Below are 21,024 nucleotides of genomic sequence, written 5' to 3'. Positions count from 1 at the left end.
ATTTGATTCGAAGAGACACCCACATACAGGCAAACAAAAATATTTAGTGATGTGTCCTGGAAAGAGATGATTTAGTGCCATATGCACTTTCATCAGATGTTTTACAAATCAGAGGCCAAACACACACACACATAGGCACCACAACACTTCAAACACAACCTTCCAAACAAAACTTGCTCTTCCTGTTAACATAGGATAGTTTACTAACAGCATTGCACTGAGTACACAGTTAACCCTGTGATCGTGAAGCAGATTGCATGAACAAGCACAATGTTTGGCCTTCAAAGTCACACTGCTATGATTTATTAGGTTATCCATGGCTACTTTGTTTTGCTGAAATGTTAAGTAGCAATTTAGAGCTACTTGGAGGATGCCTTGAAGTTCGATAAAATGTTGGCAAGTTATGATGTGGAATCAAAATGTAAATTATACTGTTAATGATTACAAAGCTATGTTGTCTGAACTATGATACTCCGGTATGGCTGCTTAACAAATAGGTAAATACATGGACATGAGGTATTGATTTGTGTCAAAAGTATTTTATTTTATGAGACGAAAGAGAGTGCAGATTGCTGCGAGACTGGTTGCCAGGGACAATGGTTTAGCAGCCATTGTACAAAATGTATGTAATAAATAATGCCACGATTGGCCAGAATAAAGTATTCTTGTAACGCTTTACAAGAAGGTTCCATTGGGATGTCCAGCCTGTTAACCCCATACCTGGAGAGGAAACTGAGATCCCCTACTCTCTGTGTAACCTGGGTTCTTGCCACTTGCCGAGTAATTTGGAGCTTGAAGTGGGTAGTAATGCAAGGACTTTGTCCCCGGTGCAAATTCCCATAGCTGAGCACACTTATTATAGAGCCAGCTTTGTCTCTCTTGAGCTTGGAGCAAATTTCCCTGTGACAACCGACCCAGCGTGTGTGGCTTTGCTTGAAGATCAAGGACATACTGAATTTCATTTTTACTTTGGGAAGGTCTTCATCTCACGCCTCCCATTTGACCTCAAGCATCCCATGGGGCTGATGTCCATACAGGAGCCTGAAGGGGAAAACCCTGTGGATGCTTGTGGAACCTCCCGGACTGCAAATAATAAAGGTTCTAGCCATTTGTCCCAGTTTCTATCTTCCTTGTATACAAAATTACGATTCATATTTTTAGGGTTTGATTAAATCGTTCAACCAGCCCATCAGTTTGCAGGTGGTAAACACTGGTGCAAATCGATTTAATCCCCAGCAATTCATAAAGTTTGTGCAGTGTACGTGACATAAAGAAAGCCTGGAAGTGCCGCTCCTGGGTGAGGAGGGCTTGGTGGTGAGTCTCCTGGATGCTAGCCGAGGCACGGATGACTTTGCCCAGCGGTGAGATGTCCATGGCAGCTAGTCTTCTTCCCAATCCCTTGTTTTCGGCACCAGTGTAACATTCTTCAGGTTAAAGGGGGAAAGGAAGATGAGGGAGTCGGCGTTGCAGTCATGCAAGTCTAGTTTTATTCTCAGGATTTAACTCAAAATATGCTTTCCAGCAAGTCTTTTCACTTTGCACACACAGCTTCAATGATAACAGTCAGTACAAACTCAAATCAATCAATAAACAGCTTTTCAGCGTAGAGCTTCAGGGGGTGTGTGTCTCGGACACTCTCTCCTGGTCTGGCGTTCCGCCGGCCTTGTAAAGCATGTCTCCGCAAGCACTGAAATGAGACACAGTGGTTTAGAGTTAATAATCACCTGGTGATGTCTCTTACCAGTTCCTCTCTCCCCACTGACTGACACATGACCACGTCCTGCTGCACAATGTATATTTATTTAAAATATGAATTCATATATACGTCTGTTTGCATTTCTCTGACACCTGAAGGGTGTGCAATAATAAATGAGGAAATATAGACATTTTGAATGAGCGGAAAAACAAAAACTTTTCTAGGAAAAGTGATTTAGAAAGTAACTTAAAAGTAAAATAATTAGTAATGTGATTACATTTAAAATGTAATTATCAGTAAACTAATCTAATTACATTCTTATACAAGTAATTTCTAGTCATTACTTATTTTGAGTAACTTACCAAACACCATGACAAAGTTATGTCAACAAACCCTAAAACGCTAAATCAACTATAAAAATTACGATTTAAACAACTTTAAATTATACATGTGTTTTAACAGAAGAATTAATGTGTGCTTTTATGAAATTATATGCTTCACTTTTCTGCCTTTTAAACCCTCCAAAAATGGGCCCCATTCACTTCCATTGTAAGTGTCTCACTGTAACCTTGAGTTTTGCTTTTTTTTAAAGAAAAGGACAGACGAGTCGAATTATTTTTTGCAGTATTCAACATTATGCCACAAATGCTGTCGATTAAGCTCAAATAGTTTTGAACCCGGAATATTCCATTAACTAACATTAGCAAAGATTAATAAATGTTTTAAGTGGGGGCTTGGGTAGCTCAGCGAGTATTGACTCTGACTACCACCCCTGGAGTCGCGAGTTTGAATCCAGGATGTGTTGAGTGACTCCAGCCAGGTCTCCAGCAACCAAATTGGCCTGGTTGCTAGGGAGTGTACAGTGACATGGGGTAACCTCCTCGTGGTCGCTACAATGTGTGGTTCTCGCTCTTGTGGGGCACGTGGTGAGGTGTACATGGATGCCACGGAGAATATAGTGGCCCTCCACACGCGCTACTTTTGTGCGGTAACGCACTCAACAAGCCACGTGATAAGATGTGCGGATTGATGGTCTCAGACGCGGAGGCAACTGAGATTTGTCCTCCACCACCCAGATTGAGGCAAGTCACTTCGCCACCACAAGGACTTCATGCATTGGGAATTGGGCATTTCAAATTGAGGAGAAAAGGGGAGAAAATAAAATAAAAAAATAAATGCTTTAAAAGATATATTGTTCTTTGTTAGTTCATAGTACCTAATGCATTAAGTAATGTTAACAAATGGAACTTAAATTGTTATTAGTATTCCATATAGTCATACAATAAAACATGGGGAAAAATATAGTTCAGATTATAACACATTTATTGCTAGCTGAAAACAATCATATTTGCCAAAATATGTAATAAACGAATACTCAAAGTGGTGGAAGATATGTAGAAATGTGTAGATAATGGTGTAAATATTCAGAGCATTCTGCAGAGTTGTTTTATTCTGATGTCTTGACAAGTGCCTCACTGGATACTGTTAAATGGTCATTAGTCTTCTGTAATGTGAGATATAGTAACACAGTCAGTAATGAGATTAACTTTGGGCTGGACGCCTTATTATCACATCATAACTAACCTACTGCTTAACTACCAGCATAAACATTTCTAATCCCAGTATAACTTTCACAGATCCCCACTATGTGTGTCTTCCATCATAATAAACAACATTCTACCACTTCTAATATTATCTTCTGATATTATCCACCGCAGTCTAATATTATATACTTTCTAAACCCACTTTGAGGATAGAAAGCAGCACCAGACACCCAAACACAATCTCTCTAAGGTGCAATGTGTGTCAGTTAGTAACCTCTTTTGCACTCCTTGCTATGCTTGATTGTTGGACAACATAATCTAAAATGAATCTGATGCTTTTAATATAATAGCAGTGGAGCATATGAATGAATACTGGGATTAATGGCCCCAGATGGATTTCATTTGCTTTTGAGTACTTAAGAACATGCTTTATCCAGAGCACTTGTGTTTTAACTAATGGCTACTCACTTAGTAATGGATTCCTCAGTGATGTCAGGTCAGGTTGATGTATTTTTTATCAGGCCCCATGGAATTCACAGAAAGATTTCTTGTGATTAAGCATATTACCCATAAGAGCAGATTTGTACTCCTTTTTTGATTTGGGCCAGTTAGCAACCTCCTATATAGAACTGCATAGCAACATGAACATGAGTTGTGAAGTGGTGAACATCTTGTCTAAATCTAAAAAAAAATGTTTTTGTTTCTCTCTTACAATGGTAGTTAAGATTGTTTTGCCACAATACAAATGAATGTTAAAACTTATTATTACCCAGAAGAACATAGTTCTTGTACCCAAAGGCGTTACCTCTCCTTGCATGTTTGGATAAACCACACTTCCTTAGGGTCACCCCCACGGTCCTCACTAAATGTTGCTGTATATTGTAGAGCGTTCTTGAGAGGACCAAACACTTCCTACCATGACTAGAGTTACACCCCAGTTTCCTGTGCTGAGCTCAGGGCTTTCAGCCTGCAGAGACTCCGCCTGTTCTGTAGCTCTTTTCACAAGACTGTGTTATCATCATCCTTCAGTCACTCTCCACTCTCCTACTCAGTCTCACAGCCATGTGGGTGAGGTGACCTGAAAGTTCTGGAGGAGTGGATAGGAAGATGTCATTACGGCAGGATGCTGAAATTTCACGAGACGTGACACTCTGTCTATACTTTTTCGGCCTTGTCTCTAAAATGCCATAATTCTTATGGATGCACTGATTAAATGAAGAGATAGATGCATTTGAGATAGTAGAACTGTGGCAAATTCTCCAAGAAGCCTGGAACATCCTATCTGCCAACAACCAAGACAAACTGTGTCCTGGTGTAACTAGGAGAATTGATGCTATTTTAAAGGCAAAGGTGGTCACACCGAATATTGATTTAGCTTTTTTATGTTTACTGGACTTTGTATGACTTTAAGTGATAAATGAAAACTATTTATGTCATTATATTTGAAGACATCCTCACTATGCAACATTTTTCACAAGTGCTTAAGACTCTTCCACAGTACTGTATGTATGGGTGAGGCCTGTGTACTGTGACAGGAGGCCAGCAGGTGTGTGAATGCTGAACCATCTCAGAGGTTAAAGGGTAACTGTTTGGTATTTCTGTAGGGAGTTTACAGCCTGGGATGGACACACTGAGAGTTAGCTGCTAGCACACTCATGCTATTAATAACTTCCTGTACCCTGACACACTTGCTGAGCCTTTCACACATACAAATGTGCACTCACTTGAACATATAGTGTCCTCAGAAAGTATTTGGACACAAACTGCACCTACAAAATTTCAATATATTAGATAACAAAATTTAAACGAATAATTTATTTTAAAGAAATATAGCAAGAAACACAATAAAAGCAAATCATTTTGCCCAAAGAAGTTTGTTTTAATGATAAACAATAGATTATTGTTAATAAAATTAATAAATATTGTTAAACAAATTTAATATTGAAAAAATATGAATAAATGATTAAATAATAAACAACATATTCTGACTTCCTCCATCCATTAAAAATCCAGCAATACATCGATGCAACAAATATTATTCACATAGTACCAACACAATTGGATTACATGAACATAGTTGGATTGTACACAATAGAATTTGAGCCCAAATGCTAAATAATTGTGTTGCATTAGCTCATTTTAAACGAGTTAATTGAGCAAGCAGGAAAAATCATGTTGCGTAAACACCATCCATTAAATTTTTGTATCTATTTGAACATTTCATGGCAATATAATCATGTTACTTAATATCACTTGGACTTAACGCTATATAATTATGTTCTTATCTCAAACGTATTGAAAATGCATTAAGTTGATTTCAAGAGTTCTGGTTTAGTATTTTCAAAAGAGCTGTGTTCATTTTTTTCAGTGTTTAGAGAAAAGGCCAACAAATTATTTGTTCGCAGATGCCTTTTGATTTGATATTTTGCATGTAATGCAATAAAACTCAGATATTTTAAAGTGTGACTTAAATATCCAAATACTTTTTGGGGCAATTGCGTATGCTCAGACCTTCACTCTTATAACACGCACAATGCAAGAATATTAGATCTGCATTCATCTTGTTTATACTAATCTGCTAATAATTGTAGTTTTAGTAGGTAATCCAGAATGTGCATGAGGTACTAATGAGGCCAAGTTGTAAAACAGAGTAGTTTTCAATGAACTCAGTCAACAGGGGCATTCAATATTCTCATCATGAGTGGCCAGCAGTTGAGAGCTAAGTGGAAAATTCCACTGTTTGAGCGTGACATGCTTTTAGAATGCCTCAGCTTTTGCAAATAAATGGGAACATTGGTGTGGGATCCTGGGTGCTGGTCTGTCATAGAGTCCCTAACGGCATTTGTTTTTTTCCCGCAGAGTCGTCAAAGAAGAAATTTTTGATGATAATGCTAAGCTTCCCTGCTTCAACGGCAGAGTGGTGGCCTGGGTAAGTGAAATGCATGGTGACCCTATCTCTTTTTGACAGACTTGTGACAAAAACATCAGTATATCAAGCTTGAAGTATAAACATTAATGTATTAAAGACCCCATGAAATGGCTTGACGAATGCAGTTTTCTTTCCTGTGTTGATGGATTTTCTTTTGGAAATATTTTACATAACTGCCTTGAACCATGATTTGCTACATGCTATTGCTATTCGGTGGCAGCTGGTAATAGGGGGAGGGGCATTATCATTCTAGAGAAACGAGAGAGAGGAACAGTCTCCCTCGTTTCTCTCTCTCTGGCTACAGCCGCATCCGTCTGCCTTTCAGGTCTCCCTCTGCCATCACTATAACAAGACACATGTGTTAGACATAATGACAGCCCAGGTGATGAGCCTTACTGCTCTCGCTCTCCCGCAGACAGATCACGCCCCCATCCCCCCACCGCCCCCGACACAGGCCAGGGCAACATCCAGCCGATTCCCGGCCCACACGTCTCCACATGCCGAAGTGTCCTTGGGCAAGACACTGAACCCCAAGTTGATCCCAATGACAGGCTAGCATCTTGCATGGCAGCTCTGCCGTCATTGGTGTGTGAATGTGTGTGTGAATGAGACACAGCGTAAAGCACTTTGAATACCGCTAATGTTAAAAAGGCACTATATAAGTGCAGACAATTTACCATGTGGTGTAGCTATTGTTGTGGGGCATGATCTGAGCAGAGGGTAAAGGCCCACCCCATCAGATAGTAGCGGAGGGCTCCCAGCCCCCTGTCGGATGCATCCATCTGCAAAATAAAGGAGAGAAATTAGGAGCATGTAAAAGCTAGAGTAACTTCATTAGTAGCCAGCCCCAGAAACTGTCTTAACTCCTTTTTGGTCTTGGACCTCGGGCAGGCTGCGATTGCTGCTGTTTTGTTAACCTGGGGTCGCACCTGCCCGTGACCCAAGTGGAACCCCAGATACCAAACTTCCACCTGCCCAATTGCGCAATTCTTAGGGTTGGCCGTGTGTCCCACCCATCGCAGCGACCTCAGGACAGCTCTCAGATGTTGCATGTGCCACTGGCAGTCATAACTACAAATATGCAGCGGCATATACTGTATGTGGTCTGAGAATTTTGTCCATGAGACGTTGAAACGTGGCCGGGGCCCTGAACAAACCAATCGGAAGAGTCACGAATTGGCAAACGGTGTGTAAAAATATTTTTTTTCTCGGGGGACTGACTAAGTTAAATGGATCTGCCAATAACCCTTTGTTAAGTCCAGTGTCAAATAAAAATGAGTGGAAGTGGGGGACGCAGACAAAGGGAAAGAGCCCCTAGAAGGAGGATACAAAAAATGTTCCTCAACACCTCTGGGGAGCCGGAGGTGGGGAAAATAATTTTCTGCTTTACATCAAGTTTGTAATGCTGTGATTCACCTGGTTGGTTTGGTTCATGGCTTAGAACTCTTTTTTTTTTAATGATTTTATCAAATCCTTATGAAAAAATGTATGGGAAAAATACTTCCTAAACCACGATGGCTGAAAAAGTGGGTGGGTACTGTTGTTCTATGAACCCCAAACAGAATTCTATTATAAAGAGATTTATGTTTACATTTTCTGTTGATCATGACAGCAGTAATTCAACAAATGATGGAGAAGAGCATCATTACTGGGCACATATCCAGAGTGTAGTATGATGCACTTTTTTAAAGTTTTAAACAGCCGATTCAGGTGTCTGGACACAATCATAGTAAAGTTTGACAGATTGTGTAGTTGCTGCATATTCTGCAACCTAACACGCAGAACAGACTCACAACACAGAGAATTGCACTGTGCAAATTGCATTCAGCGCTAACGTTTTGAGCGTGATTGCACTGTACATTTATTTGCATGATTCCTTTTGTGAATTGGGTGCTAATACAATGTAAACAGTGACAAATAAACAGCGCTATCAACTGGCACAATTTTTGGACTATGAAAACACTGTCCCACATCTGAAAGTCCCTTTGCATATAGGCTGTAAAATTAAAATGAGAAAGTTGAATATTCGGCAAATTTAAGATAAAAATTAGCATTCGATTTTTGGATGTGTGCCAGGCACTGACTTACAGATGCAGTATAATGAACATGGATGTCTCTAGATGCATTTTATAGGCTACATTTCCTTTTAATTTGACACAGCGTCTAAAATAAATGCATTGTTACTGCACAAGATGCCGAAAAAAACAGCACGACATGGCACAACAGTCAAATTTGTACATCTAGCGCATGCTTACATAGAAAAAGATAGACGTGTTAGAAATGTACGGCCCCTTCGGGGAGGTCTTTGGCAGTTGTATCTTGACTATCCCTTAGATTGCTCTTATGAGTGTCTCACTGCATAAGCATTAGGTATGTATATGCAACTGTTTTAGTGAAAAACACTGTGGACCTGTATTCTTAAGATTAAGTCCATGGTAGTACTATGGCACCGGTATAGGCTACTGTGCAACACCAAGTTAACATTGAGTCATCCACTGAGCCGTCTTTTCCCAGTTTACTTTTTACTTAATATTTGAGAATATGAACTGGCTAAATCTTTTGACTTTTTAATTTGGCACTTTTGTTAACAGCTAGATATCCTCTTTGCAATAAACAATAGCTATGACATGGTGCTTACTGGTTTATATTGATTCAATGCTCCCTCTTGTGGACATAGGAGACAACGTTGATTTAAATATCAGATGTATTGTAGATTTTCCCCCTACCCGAAATAATGTTTTTAAAATTCAAATAAATTAGAATTTTGGTAATATTTCAATTAATAATTTGAATTTAGTTTCTCAGCCCTGTTGACAGCTCTATTGTATACATCCATTTTTCACACTCCTGTCCACTAAACAAATGCACTCTCTTCTCTTCCTTCTGCTGGTCCACTTATTAATGCAGGGTCACCAGTCAGTCTGGAGAGTTTCTTCCTGAAGCTTTTGTGACTCATTGTATATATATGCATATGTGTGTGTGTGTGTGTGTGTGTGTTTGGCTGTAGTTGGTGTTGGCTGAGAGCACACACTCAGATGGAGGATCCCAATGCACAGAGAGCCACAAAGAGCTGCCGCCACCCTTGGAGCGAACGGGAGGGATTGGAGATTCCAGACCCCCTTCCTTCCAGTGAGTATATGTTATCCATATAATCCATCTGACAAAACGTAATTTATTACACACTTTTTAGTCCATAGTACCCCAGTAAGGTCAGATAAGGACACATACAGTGGCCCTAAAAGGTTTTGTACACTTTAAAATGCATACATTTCTTTACAATATGAAACAAAAAATCTATTTCAAACGAAGTGACATCTGCAAATTTCTTCCATATTTTATTCAGATTCATCTTAAACTCATTAATAACTTAATGGGCCCTGACACCTTGCTGCGCCTTTCACGCCAACAAATGTGCACTCAATTAATCATACAATACAATACACATGCAATGCCCCAAAAGTTATTTGAATGTATTAAATGTCTGTCTGTCTGTCTGTCTGTCTGTCTGTCTGTCTGTCTGTCTATCTATCTATCTATCTATCTATCTATCTATCTATCTATCTATCTATCTATCTATCTATCTATCTATCTATCTATCTATCTAAATGTGGCACACATGCAAATACATCTGCATATGTGTGTATGAACTTGAAAACTCATTGAACCTTCACACACTCTGACAAGCATTACAAAACCGCTGATTTGATTGAATTTGTTGTGAGTTCCTGACCACAGTCACAGCAGTAGCAGATGTGTGTTCTCCAGCTGGAGGGCAGATCTGCTTGTTGTCCTTCCGGGAGCCACATGTGTGAATCATAGTCCAAACTCAGCTCTTGTCTCTTGGGCTGCATACTTATGGGACACATGTTTGCCCTACAAACCTCAAGTGTGTGTTTGTATGTAGTCACCAGCATTTGTGTGCTCATATGGCCAACCAACCATGCCTTAACGTCTTCCTGCACTCAACTACGCAGCTGCCCACATAATAATTCATATTGTTGGGCCAATACCAATTATAGCCATGAAAACATAAACACAAGTGCATCAGTTTGTGCTTGGGCACTGAAAACACACTGCATAAGCTGTGAAGGATTGCAGAGTTGGGATCAGGGTGTCTGTTTGTCTTTAAGAAGTATACAAATGTCTGAACCCTTAAAATGGACAGGAATATAACAAATAATTAAAATTTTGAAAAATAATGTATTTTTTTTGGAATTATGGAATTAAATGGCATGATACTTTAAAAAAAAGAGTATTTATGTAACAATATTTTTCTCTGAAAAAAAATATAAATAATATATATATATATATATATATATATATATATATATATATATATATATATATATAAACTTTTGTCCTCATATCAAAGTCAATTTGTGTAATGTTTATATCATGTGACCATAAAACAGAAAAGACCCCTTAAGACCCTAATGAAGTTTTTATTTTTTATTGTTAGATATTTTGACATTTGTATGAAAAGGCACATTTTGTTCAGGTCAAATGGATTAACCCTAATAAAACTTTTATATAGTTGTGACTCAAATATCTGATATTTGTTTTAAAAATATTTTATTCCTTGTAAAATATGTTTTATATTTTTTTTTATTAGTAGTAATGATTATGTTGTGTACACTCACATGTATTTAAATACATTTTTACTTGATGGTTAAACCACTTGACGTTTTTAAAGTCATTAAATATATTTGGGGGGGACCATGTCAGCTGAAGTGAACTTTTTCAGTGTTGAAAGACTTTATTTATCCAAGATTAATATGCAGGGACACCTATAAGTAAGCCATTTTGTAGGTTAATTTTCTTTGAAAACTGTAAACACTTTCTCTTTGGCACAATAAAAATTCCTTTGTTTGTTTTGAGCTACATATCCAGCCCGGCACAGTAACATTGACTCAACCAATGGCATACATTGGGGGCGGGACTATCTGTTTGTTTGATCAGTGGTAGAATGGGGATGTATTCAGAAGGCTGTTTAAAAACAATGTTTATTTTTTTTATATTACGTTCAGTGGCGCTTGTGGGCATAAATTACACACTTCAGCTTTAAAGTTTATTTTTAAAGGATTTCTCATTTTTATTTTATCGGACAACTGTATGTGTCAATGACAAATTAATCATTACAAGGCTAAAAATATTGGCTACATTATCAATACCTTTCAAAGCTATACTGTTTAAAGCTGTATTTCCCTGTTAATATCCTACTATGTAATTAAATTATGTTTTTCCCCCCGTCCTGTTGTTATAAAAATGGTCTTAAAAGGTCTTAAGGTTTATTCCCTTTAACATACAGATACCATGTGGGTAGTTATACATTTGTAAATTCACAGCTTGTTTTGCCTCTGCTGAAGATTTTGAGAACAGCAAACACACAGATTAAGTATTCTCTTTGTTCTTATTGAAGATCTTGCTAAATTTAGATCCACAAGCTTCAGGGCAGTCTCAGTTTTGCAACAACCTTTGTGAATCTATACTGCACCTGTTCAATCTGTGAAAGTCCTTATTTTCCTTTATCTAATGTTTGACTTTCTGGCTGTTTTTGTGGGTTTTGGTGAGTTGTAGCCTTCTGAGAATTCTCATCAGTGATTTTATACAGCGTTTAGCACCGTCTAGTGGCAAGTCATATATAAGCGAGCCACAGACCTCCTTCCTCCCATCTTCATCCTTTTCTCTCATACATCCCCAAAACAGTCCATTGGCCAATTTGACCAGAGATTAATACAAATTCCCAGTCATGTGTTTCTCCTGCACAAAATCATCCTCATTACCCTAATAAAAGCCTCACTGTAAGCATCAGTAAATAAGCTCATGTTATCCCCTGCCTGCTCTCTTTGTGTGCTGCATTATTCATTGGTCCTGGTGAATAAATTTGGAAGGATGAGGAGAGTAGGATATCGGCCATCCCTTGAGCAGCTAAGCCGGATTAGCAGACATTAAAAACACCTGTCTCTGTTGCCCTGCAGACCCTGCTGGGTGTCACAGCTGCCTTTATCTCCTCCAGGATTGAAGCAACCGTCTGCTTGCCACACCATAGAAGCTTTAGATACATACACGCACACTGACAGAGTATGAAAGATGTGCATTAAATGCAGTTTAATACCAGTGTGTGATAGACGATTACTTAAACTGTTAATTTGTCTAAATTTGTCTAGATATTTATGGGCAAATAATCATATATATTAGTAATTTAAAGAAAGATAGACAATTTAATCCACATGTTGTTCCAAAACGGTATAGGCTTTCTTTCTTCAGTGGAACACAAAAGGAGATGTTAGGGGACTGGCCTCAGTCACCATTCACTTTCATTGTATGGAAAAAAAGAGCATTGTCAACATTTAAAAAAAAAATAACAAATCCCCTCCATGGAAGAAAGAAAGACATGCAGATTTGGAATGAAATGAGGGTGGGTAAATGATGACATCATTTTAATTAGGCTTATTGAGTTAACTATACCTTTAATATTTCATAGTGCTTTCACATATGGCTTTTGGGTTTTTTATTTATTTAGTGGTTAAAATACACTTAAGTTTGCAGTCATGCTGGTGAAATAACAAGCTTCCTCCAGCAGAGAGAGACATTAGCACACTGCTTTGTGTTGGAGCTAATGGAGACAGGACTGTGACAGTATTTCAACTAATATCAGGAGCCATTTGTTTAAATTATTTACATTTTCACATTTTGCAGATGCTTTTATTTTTTTATGTTGTTAGCATCATGTTCTACCAATTGAGCCATACTGGAACACATTTAATCAGGAGATTACCACAGCTTGAATGATAACTGAAATGTACTCCTGAAAAGACAGGTTTTGAATTGATATGAATAGAATATAGAGAAATTTTGCAGTGGAAGTACAGTATGTACTTTAATGTTGATAGGCAAGCACATACTGTACTTTGAAGGTGTAAAAAGACATCACCTGTTTTGGGACATATTGTCACATCAGAAAAACTTTGTTTTCATACCACTGACATTTTTTGTCACATACTGTTTGCATTTGAATGTAAGCTTTAGCATCTAGCTAAATTCATTAAAGTTATTGTTCACCTAAAAATTACAATTCTGTCATTTACTCACCTTTGTGTTGTTCCATACTGATGTTACTTTCTGTTTTCTTCCCAAAAATGAAAATTCTGTAATCATTTACTCACCCTCATTTACTCAAGCACATAAAGACAGCATAAAATAATCCATATGACTCCAGTGGTTACATTTATGTCTTCAAAAGTGATATCATAGCTGTGGGTGAGACACAGATCCCACTTTCACTCTCTTCTTTCTTTTTTGCTTTTGGCTATTTCCATTCTTTGTGCATATCACTACCTTCTTGACAGGGAGGAGAATTTATAATGAAGAAGGACTTAAATATTGATCTGTTTCTCACCTACAGCTATGATATTGCTTTTGAAGACATGCCTTTAACCACTGGAGTCATATGGATTACTTTTATGCTGCCTTGATATGTTTTTTTGGAGCTTACAAGTTCTGGTCACAATTCACTTGCATTGTATGGACCTACATAGCTGAGAGGAATTGCTTATTGCTTAAATATTAGGAATAAACATTTAGAAATCTTCAAATAAAAAAAAGTTAATTTAAGTTGAAAAAGCATGAATGGATGCCCATTTTGAAAATCCACCAGAAACCATCCAGGCATCTTCGGCATTCTGTTTTCAACCTACTATGATTTGGGACACACTGTATTTTGTGACTTACTGAATCTCTCTGTCAATCTGTCTGTTTCTTGACCTGAATCTTGTCCAGCTTTTCTTCTGTTGCATCATATGTGAACATCTTTGCATCTCAAATCAGGAGTCAGAGAAGAGCAAGATGTTCTCACCAGCTTCAGGTTTCTTTTCTGCCCTGAGCAAAGGCATTCTACCCACTCTGCTAGAATAACCAGCCCTTGGCATATCCGCAGACACATATTGATTCCCACATTGCACTCTGTCCCTCACAACCTGCATTTCTGTGGCCCAGAAAATCCCAACTGCAGCCCTGCAGGATCTGAAACACTTGGGCTGTAGTGCATCATGCGATGAAATGTCTTTGGCCGATAAAGATTGAACGTAGGCAATCATAATTTCAGAAGTCTTCCCAGAACATTTTTTCTTTACTTTTGTGGCCAATTGTATTGTGACTTATCATAATAGAGGTGGTTTTGAGACCATATAACTCTCTCTCTCTCTCTCTCTCTCTCTCTCTCTCTGTATATATCTGTGTACTAGTGCCAATGCTGTGAGCAGTCAGGATGGATTGGACACGGAGACAGGGACAGAATCTCTCCAGAGTCAACGGAGAGAGCGGGAGAGAGAGCGGGCACGCAGGAGGGCACGAGAAAATGAGTGTGAGTGTCTTGGAAGTCTCAGAAAAACAGACCCTTTTCGAAGGACAGTATTGTATTAATGTAAGATTGAGTGCTTCCTGAGGTATTTTCCCCAGGTAATGAATGTTTGGCAGGTGAGTTAAATATTCCCTAGTCAGACTTGTGAGACTACAAAAAATCCTCTCTGTTGGTAAATGTAACAATTTTAGGACGTTCAGGCCTCAGGTGAAACAAATAACGATTTATACAATTCTGTACTCTTTTCTTGGAGGGAACACTCCAAAACACTAAAACACTACTAAACAATATTTAGAGAAATAGTTCGCCCAAAAATGAAAATTCTGTCATCATTACTCACCATCATGTCATCACAAACCCATATGACTTTCTTAAATGCTGTCGAGCTTAAAAAATAGCCAAGAATGTTTAAGCTAACATTTAAGTCATTGTTCATTAAAAATCTTCCCCTCGCTGCAGTTTTCAAAGCTCATGGACATACATTACATTTATGATGTGTCTGCCACGCATTGGCTGTTGCATGTTTCTTAAACAAACGCGATGCTGGTTTGAATAGGTGTCAGTGTGAATGAGATTTGACAGCTGTGGGAATATATTTGACTTTGATCTTGTTTTGGGCTTGTTTCTCATATAAAGTTATCATATATGGATTCAGAAGGCTTGGAAAATAGTGCACAAGTTGTATGGACTGCTTTTACAATACTTAATGGTGCTTTTTTGTTGTTTGTGGAGGTAAACAACATCTAATCATATTTACTTTTGCTCTATTTTTCTTCTTGCACATGTGGCATTCGTACAGAGACCCTTAGAGAACAGGGCGGACCCTTAAAGGACAGTTTTTTTTTCTGAAGTAGTTTTGCATGCACTCAAAATAATTTGCATTTCCTCGCAATACATTTACCAAAGTTTTACTATAGTAACCATATTTTAACATTGATATTCATTGTAAAACTATAGTAATAATACAGGAAAATGAAAACTATGGTAATCAAATTTATCATTTTGTGGTTATTATGGTTTCACAACTAAAACCATGGTATTTGCAGTAAAACCATAGTAACCACAAGAATTACCATGGTTAATCTATAGTTAAATCTATTCCACGAAAACAAACTTGGTTACTTAACTTACTTTTTGTAGTGACTACTGACTACAATATGACTATAGTAAAATCATGGTTTCTGCAAAAAAAAAAAAAAAAAAAAATGTTTTTGGTAACTACAATATTACTATTGTAAAACCATAGTTAAACTGTGGTATTTGTGTAGTAAAACCACAAAATTATGATTTTTATTACCAGTTTTTGTTTCCCTGTATTACTGTATCACTACGGTTTCACTACATATATCATGGTTAAAATATGGTTAATATTAGGGACTGCAAAACTATTGCGAGGGCACGCAAAACTTATTTCAAGGGAATGCAAACTATTGCGAGGGCACGCAATAATATTTTAGAAAATGAATACCTGCTCGGTCCTCAAAGTGGCTCCGTACATTCTGCTCAGCCTCACATTCTGAAAAAAGAAAGAAAAAGAAATTAAGAAAAAGAAATGGTTTGAAATTACTTGAGAGAGAGTATAAATGACAGAACTTCATTTTTGGGTGAACTAAGGCTTTATCTTTTCACTTTGTCCCATTTGAAACATTAAAATGAAAACTGCAAAGCTGTTACAGGGTGTTGCAGGATGTAGCTAATGTTTATACGGATTTTTCTCAATCTGACCCTTTTAAGATTATGTGGTTGTTTGCTGGAAGTTTGCTTTTTTTTATACCAGAAAATTCTGGAAAGTATATTTTTGTTATTGCACATGCTGACTTGAGTTCAGGGTAAAGAAAGGTCACTTGGAAACATAAAAGATTCCTTTGCAGGGAAACATATTCTCTCATTATCAAAGAATGTTTCTGGCTACCTATATGTTCTCTTTCCTATATTGGAAAAAAGATTGAAGGTGTGTTTGTCAAAAGAATTGAGGCAAGTCACTTGATTTACAGTAACTTGAGTTACTTCCTTCTCACAACTATCTAATGTCTCTAGGATGCATTTGTGCTTCACCCTGTTTCTCCAATTGTATTCTCTGCAATGAGTACCTGGTCTTCCTTTCCATTTCTCCTGCTTTTTGCACCTTAATAGTGCCAAGAGAATTAATTAGTGCAGCTTCATTAGCAGCGACACGGTCAGACACGAGAGACAGATGGAGGTGTCTGTGTGTGTGTGTGTGTGTGTGTGTGTGTGTGTGTATAAGCAGTTCTTGTTGTAGATTTGTCTGAACTGATAGTTAATGGATGTACTTTGGACCTCTTTGTGTTAACGACTGTCTGTTAGAGAAATCAGACCCCCTGATGTTTGTAGTCAGCTTTTTCTTTTTTTGCACAACTGCTATCCTTAGTGGTTTCCAAACAAGACTCCTCTGTTTTACAATTAGCTCAGAATGTTTGTCATTACTTCAGAAATATACAGATCTTTTTAAAACATTAAAGCTCTGATCCGCCCTGGACTCGTTGAATCTGGTTCTATTAGAAACAAAATTTTTACATTTTTGGAAGAAAGTTTGAGTGGTGCTTGTCCGTTCATGTAATAATTTGGCAGATGCTTTATTCAAAGTGAGGTAGCCAACAATATTAGCAGTACTGAAATACCAAATATCAAGATCAAACCAGAATTTTTTTAAATGCTACTATATCCTAGCTAGGATGTTCTGAGTGTTTGCCAGGGCTTAGCTGTGCAGTTCCTAAGATGTTCTGGGTGGTTATTAAAGCATTGCTTGGTGGTTGCAGTGATATTTTAGCTGGTTGCCAGGGCATTGCTGTGCAGTTGCTATGGTGTTCTCGGTGGTTACTAGGGTGTAGTTTGGCAATTTCTAGAGCATTGCTAGGTGGTTGCTGTGGTGTCCTGGAAGGTTCCTAGAGCATTGCAAGGTGGTTGCTAGGATGTACTGGGTGGTTTCCAGGGCGTTGCTGTGCACTTGATAAGATGTTTTATTTGCTTACTAAAGCTTTGCTAGATAGTTGCTAAAGTGTTCTGGGTGGTTATTAGGGAATTGGTAAAAGGTTTCTTGAGTGTTTTTGGGAGTTGCTAGGGTATTGCTCTTTGGTTGTTATGGTGTTCTAGGTAGATACTAGAGCATTGCTATGTGGTTGTAAATATGTTCGGGGTGATTGCCAGAGCATTGCTGTTTGGTTGTTATTAGGGCTGAAATGATTAGTCAATGTTATCGACATTGTTGACAATAAAATTGTCGGCAAAAATTTTCATTGTCGAATAGTCATCATATCATACTGCCAAATGCATAAATGTAAATGTAAATATTAAACTATTGATTGTGCGCAAGAGCAGCACTGCAGCTCGCGTCTGACTGAGGAGAGGAAGAATTACATAGCTTACAGTCTGGAGATGCACTGAAAATTTTCCAAACATCTTCAGGTGATGTTCATCGCAAAGTATGAGGGAATAATACATAAATTCAAATGAAGTAAATAAAGAATCACTCTCGTTGTGGAATAAGTGGAGCCAGAGCTGCCGCTCCGCTGAAGCAAAACTAAATAAAGAAGCTTCTTTTTTTATTTTATTTTTTTCTCCCCTTTTCTCCCCAATTTAGAATGCCCAAATCCCACTACCTAGTAGGTCCTCGTGGTGGCGCGGTTGCTCACCTCAATCCGAGTGGTGGAGGACAAGTCTTAGTTGCCTCTGCTTCTGAGACAGTCAATAAGATCTAGCCTCTTAATTTTGCTGTCAATATGCACCAGATTAATGCTTTTAACTTTAAAATGTACAACATTTTCTTCCGGGGGACCAAGTCCCAGGACCCCCCTACATTGTCTGAGGTCCACCCACCAAAGTCTCACAAAATCCTGTGGGAAACACTGGTAGCAGTGTCCATAGAGTATATGTACAGTATGTAGAGCGTTTGAAATGTATGTCAGGTCAGCTCCCTCTGTTCTTCTCCAAAAATAGTTATGCTTAGTAGAGCTCTTAAACCAAAAAACAGACTAGTGCTCATTCACGCCGCTATTAAATTAGTCCTTGCCTAATAAAAACAACATTTGCTGAATGCTGTCTTTAGCCTGCACAGAGATGCACAGAGATACATTGGTAAGGTTGTCCCAGTGCTGACCTCTGCTGGTTGTGAATGCATGAATAAAATGTGTCTGTCAGACAGGTGTGTGCCCTAGAGGCAGAAGGAAAATGAGAGGAGATCTGTTTACTAGCCTCAGGCAGTTGTCTGTTAACAGTGCTGAGGCACCAATATTCAGCTTCCATTTGGAGAAAAAGCAGATGCACCTGAGCAGTGGTTCTTGACAGTCGGGCCACAGATCTGATAGGGTCATCGAAAGCAGGAAAAACAATGATGCTAAATGCAAATAAATAAATACAACTATGCATATAATCATGCATAGTTAGGAAAGCAAAAAAAAAAAAAAAAAGTCTTTCCCATTTTTTTGTTGTTGACGTGAAAGACTGCATATAATCAGAATATTGTATTTATGATAATACTGTACTAATGAAATATTTGTTTATTTTTTATAAATCCTTATAGGGATGGTTCACACAACATTTTTTATTCTGTCATCCTTCACTCACTCTCTGTCATGTTGTACCAAACCTGTATTTCTCCAGAGAACACTAAAGTAGATTTGTAACTAAATGTTAGCTTCAGTCACTATACACCTTCATTGTACAGAGAAACAATTTAATGAAAGTGAATGGTGACTGATGATATCACTCCCTAACATTCTGCCTAACATCTTTTTTTAGTGTTACACAGAAGAAAGAAATTTACAGGGCTTTGGAACATAAAAGTGTGAGTGAGTGATTTAAAATTTTCATTTTTGGGTGAACTATCCCTTTGAGCAAGCCAATGCAAACCTATTCTTTTGTGTGTTTTGCTGTCAGCGTGACCGTGCTACAAAAAGACAGCATTCCTTTGTGTCGAGGTTTGCTGCAAGCAAACCTCCTTACTTAAAGCACCTGTTATCATTAGCACCAGTGTCCAGAGGGTTATATCTGAGAAGCACAGACTACACTAGTTGAATGGGATCTCGTGTTCATTGAGTGCTTGAAATGTTGCAAGCTAATGAGAGACGCAGTAATGAAATGAAAGCTGTGCAGCAGAACAGGTAAGACTAATGCACCTCTCTTTGCGTTGTGTAGTTTTGGGGGAAACGTAGTTTAGATTCCTGCACAGACAGTTTATTACACACATGCCTAATTATTTTGAACTACTGTGCTTATATAAATGCAGATTCTAAGACAAACTTGAGGTTGCATTGGTAAACGCTCCATATTAAATCTTGTTTTTTTATTATTATTATTTTGCATGACTTTAATATAATTTTTATTGCTTTTTACATGATTTCCCTTAAAGCCTCATCTTGTTTTCTAACATGTATGCAGATTCTTAGACAAGCATAAAATTATGTTGGTAAATGCTCCATATGCTATTTTGCGATTAGTAGTTTAAATGATTTGTGGTTTAAATGAGGTATCACTGATCTTTTATTTTGTAAGTGAAAATAATCACATGATCAGTGGTATTTCATCCACTCTTTTTATTCTCGAGACTGGAAAAACACTTAATAGATTTATATTCACCATTTTGCCAAATGTAAATGTTATTTAATTTTGTAAATACAATTTGTAAATACAAGTCCATTTGTGCACTGAAACAAACCACATCTCCTAATAACACAGTCTCGGAGCGATTGTGACTTCATCTCTTTTTCCTAACTTCTAATGCATACTAAAGTTGGACCAAAAGGACTTTGAAGAGGCCCTGTTTATGCAAGACTTTACCGAAAACTGTGGACAATACTTTCTGAAAAAGAGTGCACCTGACAGGCTTTTTCACATAGCTGCTGGCTGCTGACACATCTCGTCTCGGCCCAGGCCTCTGCTTGACCCCTAATTGTTTAGGTGATACGATTGTCTGGTCAATCCACACAAGGTAGAGAAGGTAAAGACCTTCCACTGTATAAGTGACACGTGTACAAGGTAAATTGATTTGGCCATGAATGAGTTGTCTTTGAGTGGCTGTGTGGAACATAATGGTCCAAAATGGGCACCCCTGGAGTACTGGAGTGTTTTGGTTACTTTCGGGGACCACATCGGTTTTATCATCTGGCCAGAACTTTTCAGCGTGTCCAGTGTCACCCAGAAACTCAGCTTCATCCCTTTCACTCTATGTATTGTCCCAGCCACGCATTTAAACTGACATGACTGATTCTACAAACAAAAAACCTGTTTGAAGGGTCCTAAAAACATACCTACAGTCCTCTTACAATTAGCTAGAGAAGTTATTCCTCAAGGATGGGTACTTTTGGAATATTACGATCGCTTTCAACAGTTTCAATCTGTTTAAAATAATCACATTTAACTCATACTCTGTTGAGGTTGATTTTTCAGGTTTTTCATGTGATCAATTTGTGCAGGGTTGTAGCAACCATTATAACTGTGGAAGAAATGTCCCACACACTTTTAGAGATTTAAAGTAATTCCC

The 21,024-nt window shown here is 38.0% G+C and overlaps 1 protein-coding gene across 1 annotated transcript in view; it reads left to right on the top strand.

The window, feature by feature from the left end:
- LOC127619234 (segment polarity protein dishevelled homolog DVL-1-like) overlaps positions 1-21,024 on the top strand; it is a 43,043-nt gene that overhangs the window by 3,131 nt on the left and 18,888 nt on the right. Inside the window, exons 2-4 of the mRNA XM_052092061.1 lie at positions 6,100-6,169; positions 9,177-9,298; positions 14,413-14,531. Of these exons, the coding sequence (XP_051948021.1) occupies positions 6,100-6,169; positions 9,177-9,298; positions 14,413-14,531 (311 nt within the window). The remainder of the gene's footprint in view (positions 1-6,099; positions 6,170-9,176; positions 9,299-14,412; positions 14,532-21,024) is intronic.

The sequence above is a fragment of the Xyrauchen texanus genome, chromosome 25, assembly GCF_025860055.1.
Source record: "Xyrauchen texanus isolate HMW12.3.18 chromosome 25, RBS_HiC_50CHRs, whole genome shotgun sequence".
NCBI classification, from domain to species: domain Eukaryota; kingdom Metazoa; phylum Chordata; class Actinopteri; order Cypriniformes; family Catostomidae; genus Xyrauchen; species Xyrauchen texanus.
The sequence above is the reverse complement of the archived record's forward strand: the minus strand, read 5'-3'. Positions and strand labels throughout refer to the sequence as shown.